This window comes from Piliocolobus tephrosceles, chromosome 7 (assembly GCF_002776525.5).
Source record: "Piliocolobus tephrosceles isolate RC106 chromosome 7, ASM277652v3, whole genome shotgun sequence".
Classification (NCBI taxonomy): Eukaryota; Metazoa; Chordata; class Mammalia; order Primates; family Cercopithecidae; genus Piliocolobus; species Piliocolobus tephrosceles.
In genome coordinates this window covers 110,112,454-110,138,463 of record NC_045440.1, presented here as the reverse complement: position 1 = coordinate 110,138,463, position 26,010 = coordinate 110,112,454, and the positions used below count along the sequence as shown (strand labels likewise).

General features: G+C 33.9%; 1 protein-coding gene across 6 annotated transcripts in view; it reads right to left on the bottom strand.

The window, feature by feature from the left end:
- OXR1 (oxidation resistance 1) overlaps positions 1-26,010 on the bottom strand; it is a 476,607-nt gene that overhangs the window by 29,235 nt on the left and 421,362 nt on the right. For all 6 annotated transcript variants that reach the window (XM_023225081.2, XM_023225095.2, XM_023225088.1 and 3 more), the window contains 4 exons: positions 21,408-21,592; positions 17,355-18,118; positions 13,753-13,921; positions 10,547-10,709 (listed from right to left, as the gene is read on the bottom strand). In XM_023225081.2, the coding sequence (XP_023080849.1) occupies positions 10,547-10,709; positions 13,753-13,921; positions 17,355-18,118; positions 21,408-21,592 (1,281 nt within the window). The remainder of the gene's footprint in view (positions 1-10,546; positions 10,710-13,752; positions 13,922-17,354; positions 18,119-21,407; positions 21,593-26,010) is intronic.

Sequence of the window (26,010 nt, the reverse complement as noted above, 5' to 3'; positions counted from 1 at the left end):
TACACCTCTTTCCTAAAGTGGCCTTGATTTTGCTCAGGTATCCTTCCAGCCATATTTCTGAGGAGGTTTCTGACTAGTTCATCTCTGGACAGAACTAGTCATTAGAGACCTAAATCAGTGGCTCTCAAGTTTTAGCCGGCATCAAAATCACCTGGATTATTTGTTACACCAGAATTCCAGGCTCCAAAAACTGTTTCTAATTAATGAGACTCAAATGGGGTCTGAGAATTTGCATTTCTAACAAATTCCCAGGTGCTGCTGCTGCTGATAGTCTGGGAACCACACTTCAAGAAACAATAGGTTTAAGCTATTCTGAGTGCAGTTTTCTGTTTCTCGAAGTCATCCAAATTTATAAATACAGTGTCAGGCAAACATAAAATGAGCTCAATGAGTCTCCTTCTTGCCCTTTCTGTTTTTGTAGTATTTACAACACATATTGCTAAGTCATTTAAATTTGCCTAGATATCCAAGAGTTTGAAGGAGATGTCAATTATTATTATAATAACATGACGGGAAATAAAACAAAGCACTTTTGAAAACACTACCAGTTTACAAGTTGAACATAATCTGTTCTCATAATTCAGATATTCAATTTAATAATCCTTTTCCTTTACATTATTCGAATTGAAGTTATTAAATTACCTTATATCTCTTCCTGTTTGATTTGGGAATGGTATGATAGAAGCTATAATACATAATTTACCCTACTCACTATTTATTATTTTATGCCAGGTGAGGTGGCTGTAATCCCAGTGCTTTGGGAGGGTGAGGCAGGAGAATTACTTGAGCCCAGAAGATTGAGACCAGCCTGGGCAACACAGCAAGACTCTATCTCTACAAAAAAAAAAAAAAAAAAAATTAGCTGGATGAGGTGGCACATGCCTGTAGTCCCATCTACTGAGGAGGACGAGGCAGGAGGACCTCTTGAGCCCAGAGTTCGAGGATGCAGTAAGCTGTGAGTGTGCCACTGCATTCCAGCCTGGACAACACAGCAAGACCCTTTCTCAAAAAAAATAATAAATTTAAAAATAAAGTAATATTTTAGAATTTTAATATTTAAAATCATAAACTAGTCTGTCACCCATACATCCTGCCTCTTCTCACAGTCTATATTAGAGGCTTTTTATTTTTTATTATTTTTGAGATGGTGTATTGCTCTGTTGCCCAGGCTACAGCGCAACGACGTGATCTCCGCTCACTGTAACCTCCGCCTCCTGGGTTCAAGGGATTCTCCTGCCTCAGAGTCCTAAGTAACTGGGATTACAGGTGTGTGCCACCATGCCTGGCTAATTTTTGTATTTTCTTTTTTTTTTTTTTTTGAGACGGAATCTCTCTCTGTTGCCCAGGCTGGAATGTAGAGGCATGACCTCGGCTCACTGCAAGCTCCGCCTCCTGGGTTCAAGCCATTCTCCTGCCTCAGCCTCCTGAGTAGCTGGGATTATAGGCGCTCACCACCACACCTGGCTATTATTTTTTATATTTTTAGTAGAGACAGGGTTTCACCGTGTTAGTCAGGATGGTCTCGATTTCCTGACCTCATGATCCGCCTGCCTCGGCCTCCCAAAGTGCTATGATTACAGGTGTGAGCCACCGCACCTGGCCTAATTTTTGTATTTTTAGTAGAGATGGGGTTTCACTGTATTGGCCAGGCTGGTCTTGAACTCCTGACCTCAGGTGATCTGCATGCCTTGACCTCCCAAAATGCTGGGCTTACAGGTGTGAGCCACCACGCCTGGCCTAGATAAAGATTTTTAATGGAAATACTATAGCTCACAACTTTGGGCTAGCAATTGAAGAATATTTTTAACAGGGAAAGCAAAACACTAGTTCAAAACTCTCCTGAGGTCGCTAATATCTTTAAGATAACATAATCAGTAGTCAAAACAGACGATATTAGGCATAAAACCTGGGTGCCAAATGCTAATAAAAGAAAACATATGAATAGTCTAAAACTTTCACTTGTAACTATACAGGTTCTCAACATAGAAATATAGTCACATATCACATAATGACAGGGATATGTTCTGAGAAATGCATCTTTAAGCAATTTCGTTGTGTGAACATCACAGCATGTACTTACATAAACCTAAATGGAATAGCCTACCATATAACTAGGTTATATGGTATGGCCTATTGCTTCTAGGCCATACCATATGGCATGTTACTATACTGAATACTATATGTGACTGTAACACAGTGATAAGGATTTGTATATCAAAATATATCTAAACATAGAGAGGGTAATGCATTGTACTATGATGTTATGACATCACTAAGAGAGAGCTCCATTACAATCTCAGGGAACCAACAAAATGTCATTATGTGGTGCATGACCATATTATGAAAATCAGTACCTATCAACTTACAAATGCCAATTAAGTGTTTAATCCTTCTGATTTCTTTTTCAGATTTATTAATTGTCTTCTGGAGTTATAATTTGTAATATTATTTGATTATTCGATCAGTATTTAAAAAAAGAATCCTTAAAAAAATTCCCTTTATCTGAGAAATGTGATTTCTCAATGTAGTGACTTTAGACACAGAGAATTCCTCCACTTTTGGACCAAATTAATTCTATGTGGATTTTGCTGGCTATACTGAGAAGAGATCGTGAGGGTTTTGTGCGTTTAATATATTAGTTCAGTTTTAATTTTGGTGTTACTTATACCTTAATAATAATAAAAAACATATGTTTAATAAAATGAACATCAGAATACTCACTGCCTGTCAGCTTAGGAAATAAGGTATTAACCAAACAAGGGAAGTCTCCTGATAAGGTGTTTCTTAAAAGCTGCAGCAATAACCATGGTTGTAGAAGTTTTCTGGGAAACCTAATGAATGATCCTGAGCATAACTCTTCTTAATGACAGCTGTGAAAACAGAACTGGCTCCACAAGGCAATCACCACACAGTAGTGAAAAACCAAATCCAACAATGACATAATGTGATAAATGTTATGGCCTACAATGATAAGAACGGGTTACATATTTTACACTCATTTAACTAAAATGGACAGCACTAAATACTAAAGTCAAAACGGAAAGACTATAAATTATTTTAAAAACTAAGCTGAAAGGCAGATTCTAACATATTTTGAATAATGGTCTAGAGGTTTATATAGTAAGTAGTTAACATATTTACATTTATGCTTAAATAACCTAAACTTCAATTATTGAGAAAATGTGACTAATGTCACGTACCTAAAAAGATACAAGTTGTTTCAAAACCCCAAAATTGTACAGCATGTCTTTTTATCAATATTTTGGCAATCGTGAGAAGCAAGAGGGAAGCCAGAGCAACTTTATTCAAAAACGAATCATTTTAAGAATGAAAAATACTGTTATACACCCTATCAACACATAATCTTAGTAAATTCATTCTCAAAATTTAATCAAATAAATGTGTGGGAGACTAAATAAACCAAGTAAAGCTGATTTAATAAAACCAGTTTCTTAGTTGTTTTTATTTGTCATCCTAGGAGAACTGGATGCTTTAATTAGGTTTGGAGCGTGAAAGATACTGAAGTACATGTGGTATAAAATTAGAGATGAAAAATTTTGGAAAGCTTTCTCTGCCAGCTCTTGTCCCAAAAGGAGTGGAAAAGTCAATCCAAAGGAAAGCAATCAAAAAGCAATGTTAGCATAAAGAGCTCCACCTTTGAGGCCTGTGTGGTCAAGCAGCAAGACTGGCATGCTGGACATGTGACACAATGAATTCTTGACTTTCAGAAAATTCTAGCATACAGCCTCTTAAAGTTGGTACTTGGGGTGGATGCTGATATTGTCTGGGGGTATGTAATGTCTCATGATAAATGATTGCAGGATGACAGTGATTCAACTTACAGTATTACCATCTTGACTTCATAAGAAATTTCAAATTTATCTTTATATTACAACAAATAAATTATGAAAGTGAATGAAAAGTTTTACATGAATCTGAGCTTATTGTGGTAGTCACTCCTTTAAGTTATACTACTGGATCCTCGGGCACCTGTCAAATATATTAATTTTTAAAGGGTATTTGATGGACAAAGTTGAAGAAGACAAAGTTCAGAGATCATTGACTTACATCCTGGTATGTTTTTTGATTTCCCTCTCCTTGCAGTATCTCTGAGTACACAACATGATGGAAGTCCTGTGGTATGTAAGGGAGCTACGCCAACATTAATTGTATCTGCATGGCTGCTACTGAGGAGAAAATATGTTTTCTTAAAAATCAAGGTACAAAATGATTCAAGAAATCTTTCTCCATAATGAACCAAATTTATGTTTTTGATGCAGCACCCCAGATGAAAGGAATATGAAAAATATTTCATATAACTTGCATGACAGGAACTGAAAAGTTGATCTATGTTATAATCAATATAGTCTAAAGATTCTTCCACAATCTTAATATTGTATATGTTTAACACAACACCAAGTTGTGGCATGGCATAGTACACTAGTTTTCCCACCTTGACTGCACAATGTAATTACCTAGGTAGCTTTAAACAACACTGATAACTAGGTTCTAGCCCCAATTATTCTGATTTAATTGGTCTGATTTGTGATCTTGGCAATGGTATCTTTGAAAACTCTCCATCATGATGCAAAGGTTCTGCCAAAGTTGAGCACTTGGTATAGAGGAAAAAGTATAGGCTCTGAATTAAGAGATTAACCACTATGAGGATTTTAGCCAAATAAAAAATAAACTTAAATAAATTATCTGGGCTGGGAGTGGTGGCTCACGCCTGTAATCCTAGCACTTTGGGAGGCCGAGGCAGGCGGATCACAAGGTCAGGAGATCGAGACCATCCTGGATAACACGGTGAAATTCTGTCTCTACTAAAAATAAAAAAAAAAAAAAAATGAGCCGGGCATGGTGGCGGGCGCCTGTAGTCCCAGCTGCTCGGGAGGCTGAGGCAGGAGAATGGCGTGAATCCAGGAGGCAGAGTTTGCAGTGAGCAGAGATCGTGCCACTGCACTCCACCCTGGGCGACACAGCCAGACTCCATCTCAAAAAACCAAAATAAATAAATAAAAAATAAATTATCTGTAAAATAAAGATGATAATCTATACTTACATGTACTGCTCTAGCTCTAACTATCAATCATTCACGTGGTAGAATTACATGTTAATAGACACCATGGGGATGCAAACAGCAAATTCCAGACTGTATGACATTCTACAGAAAAAAATCTGATTTCTTAAAAACTGAAATAAAAAGCAAAGCAAAGCAATGGAGAAGGAACCTACATTTAGAGAGACTTAAGAGATATTTTAATTAACTGCAACATTTGAGAGCTTAGTTGGATCATGACTCAAAAAACAAATTGTAAAAATGCATACTGTACATATTACATGTATTCTAAATATTTTTATGACACTTGAATAACTAGGAACAATTGGAGAAAAGGAGGGACACAGAAGAAATAAGCTGATAAAACTGAATGACTGGTACATGTGAATTTGTTTTACTATTAATCTTTTATTTTTGTATATTTATTGAACAAAAGTGCGATCATCAGGAAATAGCAGATGTCAACAGGCATTCTGTCTCATCTTCACCTCAGGACTTGCCTGACAATTCGTTAAAATGCCACTAGAGCACTTCCCTTTTTAGTGAAAAGGCATAAAAACAATCTGTATCAAAAAACGGAAAGTAGTATTTTTCACAGAACTGCAAAGCCCCGCACCAAACAGTATCTTTACAACACTGGATATACTTGCTGACTTCCTGTGTTGAATACTGGCAGAAATCAGGGGAAAGACTATAATAAGTAGTTCCTTCTTGGTTATAAAGTAAGGTTATCAGACCCCCAAAAGCAAAACTCATAATGCATATTTCTTTTATTTGGGTATCACACCAAAAATGTAAGTTTGGTTCACTATGAAGAAAGATTTCTTTAATCATTTTGTGCCTTGATTGTTTAAAAACATGCTTTCTCATCAATAGGAGCCATGTTGATGCAATTAATTCAGGCATAGTCTCGCTCTGTCACCCAGGCTGCAGTGCAGTGGCATAATCTTGGCTCACTGCATGCTCTGACTTCTGGGTTCACGCCATTCTCTTGCCTCAGCCTCCCGAGTAGCTGGGAGTAGAGGCACCCACCACCACGCCCAGCTAATTTTTTTGTATTTTTAGTAGAGACGGGGTTTCACTGCGTTAGCCAGGATGGTCTTGATCTCCTGACCTCGTGATCCGCCTGCTTTGGCCTCCCAAAATGTTGGGATTACAGGAGTCACCCACCACGCCCGGCCCACACCAAAATACTCTTTATCATGTGGCATACAAAGTGACGTTACAAAAAGAGCAAATTCAGTCCTTTACAAAAAAATAGTGAGTGATAAGAATAGTATTTCTCAGATCCTTTATCCAAATACTTAGGAAGTGATTTATTACTACTGACCACCTTAAAATTTGGCTAAATTTTCTTTTTCTTAGTAAACGTATGTTTCTGTCTATCTTCAATAGGACTGACCTTCAATGTTCATATTTGGAAATTAAAATTTTAAAAAATATTACGGAATTTTTCCTGCTATCCCAAGTAATTATCCCAAGTAATTAGCAGGAATTAATCTTGCTATCCCAAGATTATTTAGTAATCTGGGGTGCCATAGTTTATGAATTCTGTTAACATATTTTAGGGTATTGATATGAATAATATAAGATCTGAACAGAGTTCATTAAGTTAAACAGTTGAAGTACTGGAGAAAATAATTCTGAAACAAGATTAAAAGGGAAAACAACAAATATTTTCACACTATCGCAGTATATAGAAAATGTTTCTTGTTGTTATTGACTTGCATTGGAAGACAGAATAAAGATAAGTGAATCAAATTTACAAAGATATGTTTCCTTAAGCTTATTGTAACAAATAACTTTCTAAGAGAGCTGTCCTAAAATGTAAAGTATTGTCCTTTGAGGTAATAAATTCTCTTTCACTGAATATGTTTAAACAGAACAACAACAACAACAACAACAAAATGTAAATGACAGACTGTGGACTATCAGTTAAAATGTCCAGAATCTAAGGGCTTTATGAAAAAATATTTACTACAACTGATGTAAGAACTTATTTTAGGAAATACAGCAATCTTGAAAGATGAGAAGCTTTATACCTTAATTTTAATCTATGCCTAAGTTTATCCATTAATAAATATTGAGAATGAACTATATGCCTACACAATTCTTAGTTCTGAAGATATAATAGTGTAAGAAATTGACAAATCCCTGCCTTATGACCCTTACATAGGGAAAGGGAGAAAAAGGTAAACAATAAGTTTACCAAATTTATCATATACAAACTTCCCCAGTCAATGTATACATTTCTGGCTAGCAATATATTTCTGCTTGAATAACAGTCAGGGATAGATAATAAAGATCTCTTTAAGTATCACTAAAGCAGAATTAACAGTGGAGTAGAGTTGGTAGTTTAAATCTAACTGATGCCCAAGTTGGTAGCCATAACAAGTTCATCCTAAATTCTATGGCACCTATTCTCCATTCCTATGTAGAACAAAAAAATAAAAAACATCACAGCACATTCTGAAGTACTACTGTTTTGTATAAGGGTTTTAGCCAAATTCTTCCTGTATTAAAATAAATCATGCTAACATTTAAAATTACTCTTTCCCTTAAACAAGTACTCATTAGTTTAACAAACATTTTTATTTTATTTATTTATTTTTTTGAGACGGAGTCTCACTCTGTTGCACAGGCTGGAGTACAGTGGTGTGATCTTGGCTCACTGCAACCTCTGCCTCCCAGGTTCAAGTGATTCTCCTGCCTCAGCCTCCTGAGCAACTGAGACTACACGTGCGTGCTACCATGCCCAGCTAATTTTTGTATTTTTAGTAGAGACAGTTTCACCGTATCGGCCAGGCTGGTCTCAAACTCCTGACGTCATGATCTACCCACCTCGGCCTCCCTAGTTTAACAAACATTTTTTAGGCACTTAGGATCCACGAGGCATAACAAGAGCAATATAATGTAAGATACGTTACAATTGTAAATTTTCTAGATGCCACATTAAAAAAGGGAAATTAGTTGTATTAATACATTTAAGCTAATGTATTCAAAATATTATCACTTCAACATTAATCAGTATAAACAAACAAGATGTTTACATTCTTTTTTCTTTCCATTCTAAGTCATTAAAATCCAGTGTGTATTTTATACTACAGTTCATTTCAATTGAGACTGGCCACATTTTAAATGCTCAATGGTTACATGTGGCTATTGGCTATAGGAAGTAGAGTATTTTACACTACAGCACACCTCAATTCAGGCACTAAATTTTCATAGGAAATACTTGGCCTTAATTAGATTTAGACTGATTTAGATCATATTTAGATTTCATGAAATTTACAGTTGAAAAAGTAGTTCATATATCTAAGTTATTCCTAATATATTTGAAAATTGTCCAATAATGGAACCAAGTATCAGTTTGTAAATTAATAATTAAAACTAACAATGCAGTCCCTTAGAGGCATTAGCTGCATTTCAAGTACTTAATAGCCACATATGGCTAGTGGCTACCATACTGGATACTGCAGTAATATTTTCAGACAATGTAGCAAGGAGTTTCCAAAATTATTTTTTTTTCTCTTCCATTTTCTTTTGAATTGCACCAATTCTGGTCAAAGGACTGGTGAGGAGACATTTATTTTTCCTGTAGAAATTATAACCTGCACAGTCTTGCACAGAAACTGAGACAGTTCCTTTGAATCAAAATAGTCAATAGTCTCTTATTTCCAAAGTTAAGTACTCCAACCTCATGGACAGAAAGCTCTCAATTCCCGTTCGTGACTGACAATTCTGCCATCCACCTTGCCACCCAAGCTAGAGATAACTTTATGGTTACCAAGTTGTCACTAAATCCTGTGTAATTAGCTGGCTAATACCTTTTCTTCTACCTTTATTTCATCACTTTCCACTCCACCTTCAACTGTTGCTGCCTTAGTTAGGTACATATCTTTGATCACCTGGGATATTTTAAGTACCTCCTAAAGCTAATCTTAAAAACACAGCTCAGGGAGATATATATATATATATTTTACATATGCAATCACCCAAGTAACCACCACGGAGGGTAACATATAGAACATCCCCAGAACTCAATAAAGTTCCCTCCTGTCCCTGAGCTACCCTGTCACAGCCCAGTTATCCAGTACGGTGATGCATTTCTTTTTTTTTTTTTAATTTTTTAATTTTTTATTATACTTTAAGTTCTAGGGTACGTGTGCAGAGGGGAATATCACACACCGGAGCCTGTCGTGGGGGTGGATTTCTGACTAGTTTGTCCTTTTGAACTTTGTGTAAATGAAATTACATAGTATATACTGGTTTGTGTCAGGCTTCTTTTACTCAACATATTATTTGTGAGATTCATCAATGTCATATTGCCTGTACCAGTAGATCTTTTTTATTGTTATCTGGAATTCTGTAAGTATTCAAAAATGTATTCATCCATTCTCCTGCTAATGGGACCTTCCAAGTTGGGGCCATTATGAATAAAGTTGGTATGAAGATTGATAATGTTGGTTTAAGTATTAAAATACCCAAAATACATGGTCAATATGTTCTTCTTTCTCTTCCTTATATTGGAGTCACAGTATAAACTGATGCTTTATATACTACACAGAATGAAATCAGACACATTGCAAATCAGTTTGCATTTTAAACAAAAGACAAGCCATGTATACGTTCAATTACTATACATGTTAAGTGCATGCAAGATACATTCATATCACATTAACAGCCACAAACATTAACACCAAATGATTAACAAGATTTGATTACATTTATTATCACATTTTAGCATCTGCTCTATATTTTCTAATGCATCAAGAAGAGACAAATCTAGGCAACACCAACAGATGTAGATATTGCTACCCTACCAACCTTATAAGATAAAGCATGTAAAATGTAATATGTAATCTTAAGATATATGTAAGAGGAGTTACAAAAAGTTTGTTAGCATTACTTTGACCATTTAAACAAGTTCAGTAAATTTGAGCACATAAAATTTCTACTACTTTGTAAAATCAGCACCCACTTATTTTCTTAAAATTATTATTGAAAAATTTAAGTCACGATAACGCGTAGGTCTGAAACCTAGAAAGAAGTAGTAATTTGCATAGATGCTGTGCAAATACTACGCACAGATGTGTTAAATGACTGCTGTACCACCTCCATGAAGGAGATGAAATTAAATCAGATGTGAAATCGATGTTTTACGAACATTAATTAACAGCAAAATTAAAATTATTTCTTTTGCCATAATGTTAATCTTTCCTAAATACTCTGTAACACACTCAATAAAAGTCATTTTATTGATGGTGGGTTTTCTAGTATTTTAAAGCAAAAGCAGAATGACAAATATAGTATTAAAGTCACTATTCAGATTCATTCAATAACCACATATAAACACGGATAGTGAACCTGACCTTTTAAAAAAAATCCCTCTTTTGTGCAAACATCACTTATACTTTGTACTACCATAAAGCTATAAATTCATACAAACTAAAAAGATGACTAAAATATTCATATTTTTCTCCTTACCTCCCATTCTCTGGCTGCTGCTTGATTATTAGAATCCTCAATTGTTTCAGACTCCTCAATCTTTTTTACTACTATAAATCCGGGTTCTCTGGCATATTCGCCAGTATCTTCTGCATATATTTCTGGACTCCACTGAATGAAGAAGGCATACAAGTGATCTGTCCTGTTAGGAGAAGTGACTATTAATATACCTAGTATTCTCTGTTGCCAGAATTACAAAATTATATTTGTAAAATATCTTGATAAATCTTGAAGACTTAAAATATACACAAAATATGTTGTTTTATATTAATATAAAAGGTCTACCATCAGGAAGGCATTAACTCAAAAATTTTATTTGGCTATATTCTGTCAGGTTGTTCTTTAGAAAACTATATTAAGACTTTCCTTGGCATGTTTTTGACTAGTTCAGATGTTGGATATAACAATGCTTTTCTTCTTTAAAGACACTAGTGATGGAAAAGGAAATTAGATACACAACTTTGACCTCACTCCTACAATAATCTAATGATCTAAAATACAAGTAAACAATTTATTAATGGCCTATTTTCAGACATTATATAGAATTTTCCAAGTTAATAGAAATGCAATTTCTTTAAATTTTACATGATACTAGGAACACACAGAGTTGAGAGACAGATGATCTAATCTCAGAAATCTCAGGTTTCCCTTTTCAATGTTTTGTTTACTAGAGTAAAGCCAGTTGTTACATTGCCTGATAAACATATTTGAGAGTCACACACACATTTCAAATATCTATGTTTTATTGGTTTTAATTAACATGTTTTTGAAAATTGATTATATAACTTTCAGCTAACATATATCAGTTAATAACCATGGTTCTAGAAATTATATTTTCAATATAATAATTTTTAAAATTGTCATTCTTTATGTGGCAGCTAACATATTTAAAAGGTGCTTCATTTTATCTTTCAATGTTACATCTTTTTATCAATTTCTCACTATCTATGCAGCAGTTTTCCTAAGTTTTATGTCTACAATAAAGACCAGAATCCTAATAATACTAATTTGTAATAAATATTAACCAAGATAGAAGAATGAATATTAAAATAGGAAATTCCATGCAAATATTAAAATAAAACCAAGAATAACAAGAAAAAATTAATTTTTATGTTCATTTGAACTAAATATAGTTACATTTCTCATTGGAGTGATTTCAATATCACTGGAACGTTTGAATATCTGGCTCTGTCCCTTTCAGGTATTCATCATTTGCATAATGCAAATCATATTTTAAGATTAAGCCAATGTTGTAGAAGACACACATTGTACTTACTATATATATGGTGGAGTGGGAAGAGGGAAAAGAGCATTATCATTTTATGACTAAAAGCTGTAGTCTTCCAAACCAACATATAAAGATTGTCCAAGAGGTATACAAACACATAAGATGGTGCTAAGGGAATCAATTTGCCTATCTCCAATTTCCATATGTTACTCTTTGCTCATAATAATCTGCCTAAAAACAGTATGGTCAAGATATTTTATCGATTTCCTGTTATCTACTTTCATCAAAGCACTTTTTCTAATTTATAAAGGAAGGGCATATCTTCACCTATTCAGAATTTACAAGGGGACATGCCCAACAGTATAAAAACTTCGACGCTGCCCAAGATTGGTGTTGAGACAGGAAACGATTATAAGGACTGGGTAATAAGTCCTTCTGTATGTCAGGTGGTTTCTCATTAATTGATTTCCACAAAACTGAAGGAGTTTTCAATGGAGTTGTTCACTGATGATCACTAAAAATACTGTGACAAAAATGATTAATTTTTGGAATAACATAGAAACAAGTTTAAATAATTGAAAGACATTATCAAAAAAATGACATTCTCTTCAGTCTCACTGACTTTTCTATGAACAAAGCTGCTCAGTACTTATAAAGAAAAATAAAAGGGAGAGGCAGAATTGATGCTGAGTCCTATCTCATCCTTTCAATGAAACATATTAATCTATCAATGGATACAGAAAAGGTCCATCTATCTCCTTAAGACAGGCATTTCCTATGATATTTTACTTTTCATGTGTAATACTTTTGTTTAGCAGTATCTTTTCAAGTATGTTAGCATACCATTATCTTAGAAAGTAGAGATAGTTTCTTACTGTGTAGCAAAGGGTAACCATTTTTACTGTCCATTATAAAAATTCAGGTTCCCTAAACTTATGGTTCCTCTTCTGTAAAATAACCCCAGGTACCTGCAGCTGTCATTTGGCCTTCTTCACATTCTTTGTGGGAAAGGAGGTACAGAGAAATCTCACAATTTCTGATGCTCTGATTACTGCTATTGTACAGATGTTTGTGCTTTCTCCCAGCATGCACCAAATGGAGGCAGACTAAGTTGTTGGTTTGCAGGTAGCCTAAAACCTTAAACCCTTTACTATTTTTACAAAAGTCACAGAAAATGTTAAAATAAATGCAATTTCAGTATACACACATACAGATATGTAAATGTGTTAAGTATATGTAGTTGGTTGCAAAGAACTATAATAGGGGATTAAAAATATAGCACCTTACGAGATTGTGTGAGGTGGTATTACGGAAATACAAGTTTAAAGAGAAAAAGTAATGATGCAATGTCTAACTGTTAAAGTAATATTAAGTGAATAACAGGGAAAGAGGGAAAGTTGTTATAATGTTTCAATTCTACTGCATATAAGTAACAGTATTTACTTAAAATGTAAAAATTCACAAGATAGTACAATAGACATTGTTTACAACTGCTTAAAACTTATGAAAAATTTAATTATGCAAAGAGTACACACAAATACTGTGAAGACCACTACATCCTTTTAGTAGTTAATTTGGTGTCATGTATACAGAAGGTATTTAATGAATATTTGAGGAACTTTTAGTATAAACAATTATATACCATTAGCTGCCTTTAGGAAGCAGCTTTATTAAATAATATTTTGATGACTCTTCTTGCTCCAAGGTATATCTTAAATTTCTTTACTCCCCAAATGGGATATTTGTTCACATTTTAAAATAATAAACTACAAAAGGGAATGCAATTAAAAATGGGGTAAATTATAAAGTAGGGGCAAAATGGTTTCAAATAGACTTATTATCTGCTTTTAATCATAAACTATGTTTCAATAGTTTATCATTGGTATTTTGATACACAAAATAATTTTAGTTCAAAGAATCTCAATAATGTTCTCAAGTCGTCATATGGGTTTTTTACCTTTCTTGTGGCACAGCAAACCAATATTCATGCTTCTTATCTCTCTGTGCATACTGTTGCATTGTAGCACTTGCTTGAGATACAAATGTTTTCCTCATTGGTTTTCCGACTCTGAGACACAAGAACTTATGTAATCGATGCCTTCTCTTTTCTTTTAAAAGTACAGAACCTAGAATTGAGATGAAACAGTGTTTACTCAATTCTCATACACCAAGTTTAAGTAGTTTAGTTAATTACCTTCAAAATTCCGACAAATAATTACAGAATAAAACCTCACTTTACTGGCACTAAAGTAAATTTTCTTAAGTAATTTATATTTTTTTCCTTCAAAGGTAAAGTCACAAATACAACATGACTAAACTAACAAAAGAGCGAAGTTAATGAACAAAAATTATGTCTAAGGACATTAAGAAAAAAATGTAAAAGTTTCAGAAACATTATTACTTTTTCAACACCCATACTAAAGTAATTATATATACACGTATTATATATATAATTTTCTACATATTCTCTATCAGTCTTTTTGAATGACATCTAAATAACTGTAGAAGTTTTAAAGGCATAATTAACATGGTTGTTTCAGACAAAAATTTAATGACGTTTCTAAAGCTTTTACATGTACACAAAATTGTAATAAAACAGTCAACAATATGTTATTCTGCCACTGTTTGGACAGTTAATTAAGAATGAATTAGTTCTAACTCTTTCAACCAGAGGTGCTGATAGGGTATACTGAGGGTCTGAATATATAGGTGAATTTAGGAACCCAGACATTTATTAGCTTACCAAGGCAGCACACTGGAGGAAATAGCACTTATAGTCAGGAGATCTGGGTACTCGTCATGGCTTTTTCTGTGCAGTATTACACAAGGTAGATAATCTATGGGAACCCCACTATTTTCATGTGGTCAAAACGATGAACTTCCACCATTCTTCTCATAATTGTACTAGACAGTTTTATATTTATTACATAATTTTATTATAAAGTCATAAAGATCAGAAAGTTTGAGTATTTCTCTATTATAGAATATGAAATAACTTAAAATTACTTAAAACTAATTATTCCAAAAAAATGAGAAACCAAATGGTAACAGTTTAGAGATGTCTGTTTAAAAATATCTATCAATTTTTCTCCTTTAAATATTTGGTTATAATAACCTCCCCTAACCCCATTAAACCCCTTGTTGTAACAAAATTAGTCCACCACATTATCAGGTTAAATGGATTATTTTATCATTTTCAAAGGTTTTATAATATAACTATCAGATGTAGTCAAAGATGCAGTCAAAGATCTTCAAAATATAAGGTATCTATCAGATGCATTTTCTGTCTTTGATGTTTTGAAGAATGCTGGGCAGCATTCTTTAAAATCTCTTAACAATACAGATGGTTAATAACAACGGGATGTCTTAATAAGCAAATAGTTAAATAAATTTTAGGGCCATTAAAGCCATGTTTTCAAAGAAATGTAATGACATGGGAAAAGGTTCATGACATAAAAAAGTAGAATACAACAGTATGAATTGATGTAAATAACAAATTAATATGTATGATTTTATTCTATAAGAAAGATAAATATATTGAATGTTAACAATGATCGTTTCTGGGTGACGAATTCCAGGTGATTTTTATAAATTTTCTAGAATCTTCCTACGTTTGCCAAATGTGCTTTACTGAACATGCATTAGTTTTGAATTAAAAAAAGGATTACAGAAGAAAAATATTTGATCTTTTATAGAACTTGGTTCAAATATTAATATATGAATTCTTTTAATATCTACTGAACACAGCCCTTAGGTCTTCAGGGTGTCTCAACTGGATGATGAAAAGAAAATCTGGTATTTTAAAAACTGAGCCAAATCTTGTGTACTGCTGCGGGGAAGATAAAATGGTGCGGCCACTATGGAAAACAGTATGGTGGTTCCTCAAGAAATTAAACACAGAGTTACCATATGATCCAGAATTCCACTCTGGGCATATACCCAAAAAAAATTCAAAGGAGGGATTCCAACAGATATTTGTACACTAATGTTCAAAGCAGCATTATTCACAATAGCCAAGAGGTCAAAACAACCAAATTGTCCAGCAACAAATGAATAGACAAAATGTATACACTTACAATGCAATATTATTCAGCCTTAAAAAGATAGGAAATTCTAACACATGCTACAGAATAAATGATCTTTGAAGGCATTATGCCAAGTGAAATAAGCCAAACATCAATGGATAAACATTGTATGACTCCACTCACATGAAGTATCTAGAGTAGTTAAATTCAGAAACGAAGCAGAATGTTGGTTGCCAAAAGCTATGAGCAAGGGAGAAAAGCAAGTTATTCGTTTTTGTATTTTATTTTTTTGTTTGAGAAAGGATCTTGCTCTGTTGCTCAGGCTGGAGTGCCGTGGCATGATCATGGCTCACAGCAGCCTCGACCTCCTGGGTTCAATCAATTCTTCCATCTCCGTCTCCCGAGTATTAGGCCTACAGGTGTGCACCACCATGTCTGACTAATTTTTGTAATTTTTTTTTCTAGAAACAGGGTTTTACCATGGTGCCCAAGCTGTTCTCCAACTCCTAGGTTCAAGCAACCTGCCTGCCTCAGCCTCCCAAAGTGATAGGATTACAGGCGTGAGACACCATGCCTGGCCAACTTATTGTTTAATAGGTACAGAGTTTCAAGTTTAGAAGATGAAAAAAGCTCTGGAAATGGACAGCAGTGATGATCTGCATAACAATGTGAATGTACTAATACCACTGCACTGTAGATATAAAGATGCTTCAAATAATGTATTTATGTTACATTTTACCACAATTTTAAAAAGTCATAAATTTTATGTATTACAGCAAAACAAGAATCTTTGAATTTAAAAAATGAAAGAAAAGTTCACATGTAAATTGGATTAATCTGGGATAAACATTCTAATAGAATTAATATCAGAAATGTTAGCTAAGTTAGTTGTTATACCCCATGTAACCCATAATGTATTAACAGAAGCACAGTATATTAGAAATACAAGACTGAAAACAGTATAATTTTCAGAAGTAAACAGTACCAGAAAACTGAAAGATAAAATAGTGTTCTTATTTGTCCTGAGTGCAGGTTTTTAAAAGAAAATAATTAGATATGATGAAACTTCTCGATATGTGAAAGAATTCTATAAATACATTTTTATGTTTAACTGTACTTTTTACAAAAGATGGGATTACAACTTTGGCAACTAAAATGTTATATATGAAAAAAGACATTTTTAATGGTAACATACCAAAACTTTTTAAAAGAAAATGGAGTGATCAAAGGTATTATACAGCTTTTGTGCACTTTCTCAAGAAATAAATTGTTTAACGACAGGATATAGTGAGCCAAGAAAGTTTAAACATCGTGGGTAGCAATGATGCTCATTATGTGTACGATCCACCTGTGGGATAAGAAAAGACAGCAGACACTGGAGACTGTATATACTTGTCCCCAGAGAATCACCAGTCAAGGGTCACTCACTTATCCTTCAGGTTGGCCTAAGGTACAGTGGCTTTTGAGTCAGTGAGGAAAGACGGAGATACCATAGAATCGGATGAACTAACTTTATTTACTCTATAACACTTACTTTCTATGTGTCCATCAGCAGATGTAATTTTATGCTTAGCTTCTTTTTGTGACACTTGTTGAATATTTTCCCTTTGCTGTTTAGTTTGTTGCATAGTATGGGTTTTCCAAAGTTTGCGTAGCTCTTCTACCTCTGTCTCTGAGTCCCGATATTGCTCCTTTCCTTGTTTTCCTTTAACAGTTTGCTTTTGTTTAAATTCTGCTGTTTCCCCACAAGGCATATTTTCTTTTTTACTCTCTTCTTGGTGTAGAGAATTCTCATGAAGAAAAAAATCCTGGTCTGAATTACCTTTTATATTTGTGCTGTCTTCTTTAGGGCCTGATATTCCTTGAAAGTTATCTGCAATCTGATCTCCTTCCTTAACGGCCATTTCAATATTATTTAAATCAGTTTTATGACATAAAGTCCCAACTTCATTTGTAGAATGTTCAGCATCAGATCTTGAGTGACCAGGAGTACCAGTAGATTCTGATTTGACTGTCAGACTTTCTACTTCAGTCTGATTGACAGTTTGCACAGATTCTGATGACGCACCAGAAGATTTATCTTGTCGCAGTTCATCTGAAGATACAAGCTCCTCTCGTATAGGGGAAAGTTCTGATTCTGTGAACACATCTTCAGAAAGAGACTCCTCAGTGCTCCTAGGAGCAGTGCTGGCACTATCATTACCTGCATCTCGGATTCTTGAGTCTATTTCCTCAGTATTACTTCCTGTCATTTTCTTTGAATGGCAGAAGTCCCTTCCTGATAGCTGATCTATTTCTCTGTCATTAAACAAAATTAAAAATAATTAGACTTTTAAAATTGTGGTATTTTATTTTCCACACACCGAACACTGAATTAGTATCATTAAAAAGGATTTTTAACAAAGGGATGTAGCACGCATCTCCAGAGAATATAAAAAATCTGATTTATTCAATATGACCAAATAATTAAGTTTACAGACCAAGTAATTCTATAAATCAAGTAATCAAGCCAAACTTTTACATCAATTGCTTAATATTTGGGAAATATCAAAGTAAGATTTCCTTGCAAGTAATCTACTTGAAGGGAATTTGATGACATAAGTCCTGGGTAAAGCTATAATTCTAAACTAAAATTTATTCACTGATGGAATATGGAAAATAAACTTAGAGAAATGTTTAATTAAAATTTTAAATCTCCCACTAAAGTAAAAATAAACTGATTTCCACACACACACACACAGTGCTTATTTACATTTAAATGGAGCTTAAACTAAAATATATGGCTCAAATGTAAGGTTTAAAACCAATCTGAATAGAACTCAAACAAAAATATTTAGAGAAAATCTTCACGCTAACAAGTATACTCTTTAACACCTCTAAGAGAACTTGTTCAGGTAAAAAGTTTAGATATTAGAAAAATGAATGGTTCATAACTGGCTTTAAACTTTCAGATTTAATGACATTTGTATGTGTAAACACTAATGTTCAAAAGTTAAGTTCTGGAAAGAGGGAGCGTAAACCTCTACACCATGAAACCTAAGTTGGTAATTTAAAATGATGGTTACAAGAAGTTTGTGATAAAGGAAAATTATATGTGTTCTTAACGAAAAAAGTATTAACATTTATATACATATATCGTTTGAGAACCATGTAAAATATGCTGAACAGAGAAGACTGGAAAGTAAGTCAATACAAAAATAATTGGCTATCTTTGAATGGTGAAGCTGGGTAATTCTTTTTCTCTTGTTCCGTTTTTTGGTATTTTCCAATTTTTCTGTAACAAGTATGCATAACTTCTATAACTAGGATGGATAAATTTTTTAAGTATTAATTAGTTGAAGTCAATATCTCTGCTGCCTTTGTATCTGATTCATTTTAAAAAACACAAGAATCTAGTTTGTTATTAAATATACAATAGTGTCATCTACTGGTGATGCACACAAACTGCATCTATAGGGTGTTGGAACGGGCTAAAGTTTTGAGAAATTTTATCTGCATATGAAAAATATTAGAAGACCCTTAGGTAAGAGATAAGTATAACAAACATGACAGGATATATATTTAGAAAAGTGCTATACTCTTCAGATTTAATATGCTGAAAGGCTATAAACATTTATGCCAATGATGCTGCTACTGTTGAATGTAATACCATAATACCTTTGAAATCAACCTCCCAAGGAGCCTAAGACAGAAGAAAAGCAATCAAATCTTATACCTCATTTTTGCCATACATTTGTTTTATTTATCTAATTTTGTGCCAAATATTGTTTTTAATCATAAATCCACAAGGCAGAATTTAAAGATTTCTTTTTTGAAGAAATATCTTTAAACGTTTAAATCCAGGTGACACTTTCCAGGTGACGATGAATGATAAAACAGTGATTTGAAAGGGAGGAGCTATACAGCATCCTTGTAGAATAGTGATGGATTGTTCAGAATAAGAGAACCCCAAAGTACCATATTGCAAATGGAAAAGGACAAAGCCAGGCACTGTGGCTCACATCTATAATCCCAGCACTTTGGCAGGCCTAGGCCAGCGTATCACTTGAGGTCAGGAGTTCAAGACCAACCTGGCCAACATGATGAAACCCTGTCTCTACTAAAAATACAAAAATTAGCCAGATGTGGTGGCAGGTGTCTGTATTCTCAGCTACTCGGAAGACTAAGGCAGGAGAACCCAGGAGGAGGATGTTGCAGATGGTGCTACTGCATTTCAGCCTGGGTGATACAGTGAGACTCCATCTCAAAAAAAAAAAAAAAGAAAGAGAAAAAGAAAGAAAACGAGGTCAACAGAAAGATAATCTCACCAATGACTCTCTCTCTCTGTCTCTCTCTATATATACATATATAGATATATGTATATCTATATATGTATCTCCTTCCTTTTCTCTGAATCTAATCCTTCACTCTTTTACCTTTGTCTCATCCCATTATCCAGCCCCACAATAATCCTTATTTGCTGAAACTGGCCTTGGATGATGACCTACAAATATAACTAATACAGAGGATACTAACACCTCCTAGGAATTATCTGCAACTCTAAATATTAGTCTACCATGTCAAAATAGTATCTGTTGGGTGGAAGGTAAAGTGGAGACTTTTTGAGCAAATGATTTTATTCTGTCACAGATATTCTACCAATTCATTTAGTCTTCCTCAGAAACAAAAATAACTTGTTCCTTTTTTCCTTTGTAAGTTGCTCTGCCCCACAAGGGTTAATTTTAAAACAGCTATCATTCCTGCAGGCTAACACAGGTATATAAATATCAGTATCAGTTAAAGTGAAGACAATTTTAAAATGTTGGTAGTCATGTATGAAGGAATGAGGAGGTTATTTCCTAGTACATATCAATTTCCTTCCTTGCTACTTCTCCTTCCTTTCTTTGTATACCTATCTTTTTATCTTTTTCTCCTTTTATTTCCCATTCCTCCTTTTCTTTCTGGCCATTACTTTGGACAAGCATATTACTTTCAAAAGCTGTGTCCAAACTGTAGTGTCACAGCTATCTTAACATATCACACAAATCCTCTGACCAGTATATTCCAAAGTTAACTCTTTATATTTGAGCAAATTGTGGGTTTTCTTCCCTGTACTTTACACTGTATTTTATACTGGGAGAGAAGATTGCAAACATATAAATCAATTAAAAAAAAAAAAAGCTGTCTTGCCCACAGCAATGTCAGGTCTTTGCTCATGTGGCCTCTCCCAAATCACACCTCTTCAGTCACTTCCAAGGGAAATTTGAAAACTACCCCGACAGTGATTATTCACAGGGGTAATTTAGAATACTGAAAGCTGTGTCTGAATAAAAAGGGCTGGTAAACACTGAATTAAATGGGCACTATAGGTTGCTTTTCAAATATCTGGTTCTCTGACCACATACACAAATATAAACCTAAGATAATTCCTAACTATCCCAGGTGCAAATTAAGAATAATCTTCTCAATAATGCATATATTTTTGTTTCATTATTGACAAAATAAAAGGCAGCTATAAGAAAACTAATAAAAAATAGTTAAGGTATTAGACAAGGATCAACTATCTAGATACAATAAAATTGCAAAGGAATATAAATGTCACTCTTACATGGGTAAGGATTCCTTTATTTTGCTATCCAAAATTTCTTTGTACATTGCAGCTGACATCACCTCTTCCATTGGACACATGATGCCATATTCCTCACAGCCATTCTCTTGAACCAAAGGGTCAGTTTTATGAGGGTCAAACATTATATTATTTGGTGTAACTAGCAGCACACCACTGACTGTGCCCTAAGGTGAAAAAAGAAAGTAACATTTAATCCCCAAGGTTGGTATTTCAAAAATTATCTAGCTATTTTTACTAATTTTCTTCTGATGTTAGGCCATATATAAAAATAGTACACTCAGGAACTGTGGCATTCTCATGAAAGCATTTTTATTAAATGCCCAAGTTTTCCCAGTAAATTCTCCTCTTTAGGAGAGGTAGAATATCATATTCCCCCAAAGACAATCAAGTAAGGAAATAAAATTTGCAAACTGAGTAAAATACTGAGTTACCTCATATCAGAAAGGTAACCTCAGTAAGGTAAGAAGGGACTATAAAGTCATGCAAGGCATGTGCCACCTTTTATGTTAATCTGCATACTGCTTCCTGTGTTATTCCCTCATTACAAATATCAAATACAGTGTCATGTATACAGTGCAGACTCAATAAATAATGTTGATAATCCAATCCATTATATTATAAAAGGAAAAGAGTATAATATCTTTAAAACATATCTTTAAAAATGTGTTTCCACTTGACTCTGCTACTACCTAGATTTGTGACCTTGGGCAAGCAGTCTCTGGGCTTATTTCTTCACCTGTAAAATTACGTAGATTATATGACATCTAAAGCATATAGTGTATATATACTTTAAACTCACCATGAAAAGCTATAAACTTTTAAATATATTTATATAAATAGTGATACAGGGCAGGCACGGTGGCTTACACCTGTAATCCCAGCACTCTGGGAGGCTGAGGTGGGTGGATCACTTGAGGCCAGGAGTTCCAGACCAGCCTGGCCAACATGGTGAAACCCCGTCTCTATTAAAAACGACAAACGAGCTGGGCCTGGTGGTATGTGCCTGTAATCCCAGCTACTTGGGAGGCTTAGGCATGCAAATCGCTTGAACCCCTGAGGCAGAGGTTGCAGTCAGCTGAAAGCACTCCACGGCACTCCAGCCTGGGCAACAGAGTGACTCTATCTCAAAAAAAGTAAAATATAATAAATAAATAAATAAAATAAATAGTGATACAAATCTTAAAAGTTCAACCTTCTTATTTTATAAATGAGCAAACTAGGGTCCACAGGCAACTGATCACATTAACATGAATATTTAATGAATACTTCATATGTATCATGCATGTATATGCATATTGCTTATCTGATCTTCACAATCATAGCTCTGAGATGGGGAAAACCATTTCCATGTTACTGATGGAAAAACTAATGCTGAGAAACACCCAGAAACTAGTCCTAAACAGCTAGGATTTGAAGTCCAGATAGTTTATGTTTTATGCTATATATAATTCCTTTGTATCCAAGTCACAAACTATAATCACTCCAAAGGCACAACATTCCTTAGTTTCATTTTCAAATTTTCAGTCCACTATATATCCTGCAACTGTAAAAATGAAGAGCCAGGAGGAATTTTAAAAATAAACTCAATAGCTTCTTATCCAAATAAAAAGAAAAATTCAAATCCTGATTGATTTGGCATCACACCCTCCTCCCAAGTCCATATTCAGTTCTGTGAATTTACCTGGTTTAAGAATATAAAAATTAAGTTATGGCAGATATTGCTTTTAAAAATGATCAAATAAAAAGTAAATCTACAGAAAATGGTCATCCAATCACAAGTGAAAAAAAGCTACCGCAGATGTTCAAGATCATATACAGTTAATGCATACAATATTGGAGAGAAGAGTATATGTGTGTGTGTGCAGTTTGGTGAGGGAGAAGGAATCAATATGAAACTCTGAATAGCACCTCATTTAGTTGAAGACATGGACCACCTAAATAAGAAGTAACTTTATATAAACTACAGTCTATTTCTCTTTCAATTAATATTTTAATGAGATTCATACACATCAGTTTGTATTCCTGTGTCATGTACCAAAACTCAAGTCAATGAGAGATGGTAAAGTACATTGTAGAGAACATTTACACTGTCAGGGATAATCCAAGATGTAGATAATCAAGGATACAGTATATTTGATGCTAAAAAAACAAACAAACAACTTTAAAGGTTTCTGATCTTTCATAACTTCCTCTCTCCCATCTTCTGTAAACTTACTTGAGAAAGGAAACCAAGCAGTCAGCTAGAAATAAAAAAAATAAGCTCTAAATTCTCTGAAAGACTTCAGGTTACTCTTCATTTCATAAATTTCACCTTTGCATTAGTTTTAACTGATTATTTGGTTCACTAGCATAACACTACATTTCATCTTGTCTTTTAGGAAGATTTTCACAAAGTCAGTGATAACCAGCTATGTATGACAGAAAAGGCCCAGTATACTGATGATGCTTTTAATTCTCTATATACCTTAATACTACAATCCTAGTACTGTAACTACACAAGTCATTTGAAAAGCATCTCAAAACCATGCTTCTACTTTTTGGATTAGAAAGGGTTTGAAGTCCTACCCATTAGACTGATCAATCTGCTAATGTTACTTTCCAGGAATCTCCCTTATGTGCTATTACTAAAAAGACACATTGATAAATTCTTTAAGTTTCCTTCCCTCTGCTACACGCTCAAAGTTCCCATACAGCTGGGGCTTTCTGTGGTAATCTGTCAGATGTCATTCTCCATAAATCAAGAGTTGGCCAAGAGAAACATTTCTTCAACATAAAATTCATGAAAATGTCTTGAAAAAGTAGATTCTCAAATTCATTTGATCAAGGTGAAAATCATAAACTCATACTAAAGCACTCTCATCTCATTACTTTTAAAATATTTCGTAACTCCTACATATTATCCGCATTATATTAAGACTATTATGAGCAAGACGTTTTCAATTAAAGTATCTACTTAATCCATATGACCTTCAGAAACTTTAAGCACAGATTATTCTTTTGTATTAACAACTTCCATTTCCTTATGTGCAACTACCTGACTAATCTTCTAAGGAGAAATTATTTCTATTAGAAAATTAAGTAAAAAAAAATAAAGTCTATCTGCAAAAGAAACGTTACCACTTACATTACAATATTTCTGCAAATACTAAGAGATAAAATCATTATTATTGAGAATCCACCCTAGCAAAGAGAAAAGCTTGTACTGATATTTTTTCAGTCTTACATCCACAATAACTTAACCAGTATAGTTATTGTTCTTAAGTTTCCATAATTTTACATAAATAACCTTTACTATAATCAACTTGTAGGAAGATGAAAAAAGAAAAAAAAAACTTCCATGAGAAAGCACCACTTCCTGCTTATCTCCTACTGTGCAGCAGAATACACAGAGCCAACCTACAAGGGATTACGTTCCAAAGACACTAGGCTGCAGATCACTCCTAATCCTGCCAATGACCTTATCTTTGCTTTGATCCTTAAATAAAATTTTTATTCAGATATCAAATGAACTTCTGCTTCTAGCCAAGAACTAATGCTGCCTAAAACTACAATAAAGACACACACACACACCACTTACACAAACAAAATACGTGACATAATTGTTTTCAGACACTGGAATGCTGGGCAATGATACCTGAATAAGGAGAAACATGTAAGATCAGCTCTTTGATTACCCAAGTATACTGAGTGGAGAAAGTTTCCAGTCCACAGGCAGAGAAAAAACAAGCAAAACAACAAACCAACCCACAAATGAGCACTGTCCGGTGAGAAAGCTTTAGAGGTCTACAAAGTGTTCCCTTCCAGCTTTGAACTGAGTACTGATTACCACCTTCATGTATAGCAGCTATCCAAGGATAAGAGGAGAGTACTTAAAAGGAGCAGAAGAAACGATACTCAGTGTCCCCACAGTAAGAATAGTTCGTGTTCTCACTAAACACTAAAGCAAAAAAATCTTGTATTTACAAAGCCTCAGAACACTTACAAGTGTATTATTTTAGTAAGGAGAAAAATTAGCTACAGACTAAAGGCTGTTACGGTCTTAACTTATGAACAAGCCATTACCAAGTGATCATCAAAGAAAAAAAAGCCACAATAGGATCAAGAAATAACGATGCCACAGATAAAAAGTACAATATATATATAGGAATACAAAAATATTCAGTATCCAATTACATAAAATTCATGATGTCTGGTAGCCAATCAAAAATTACCAGGCATGTAAATAAACAGAAAAAAATGAACCACATTAAAGAGAAAAATCAATAAAAGCAAACAGATACAGAAGTAACAGAGATGGAAGAACTGGTACAAAAAAAGACATTAAAACAATTATTATAACCATATTCAACAATATAGAAGATTATACACAGTATGGATATGGAAAATACAAGAGACCCAGTATGAACTTACAGGTAGAAAAACTGCAATGTGTGAGATGACATATGCTGGATAGGATTAAGAGTAGATTAGCCATGGCAGAAAAAATATTGGTGAATTTAAAAATAAGCAATTTAAATTATTCAAAATGAAAAGAGAGGAAAACAATGAATGGAGTATGAGGGAGCTGTGAGACCCAATGTCA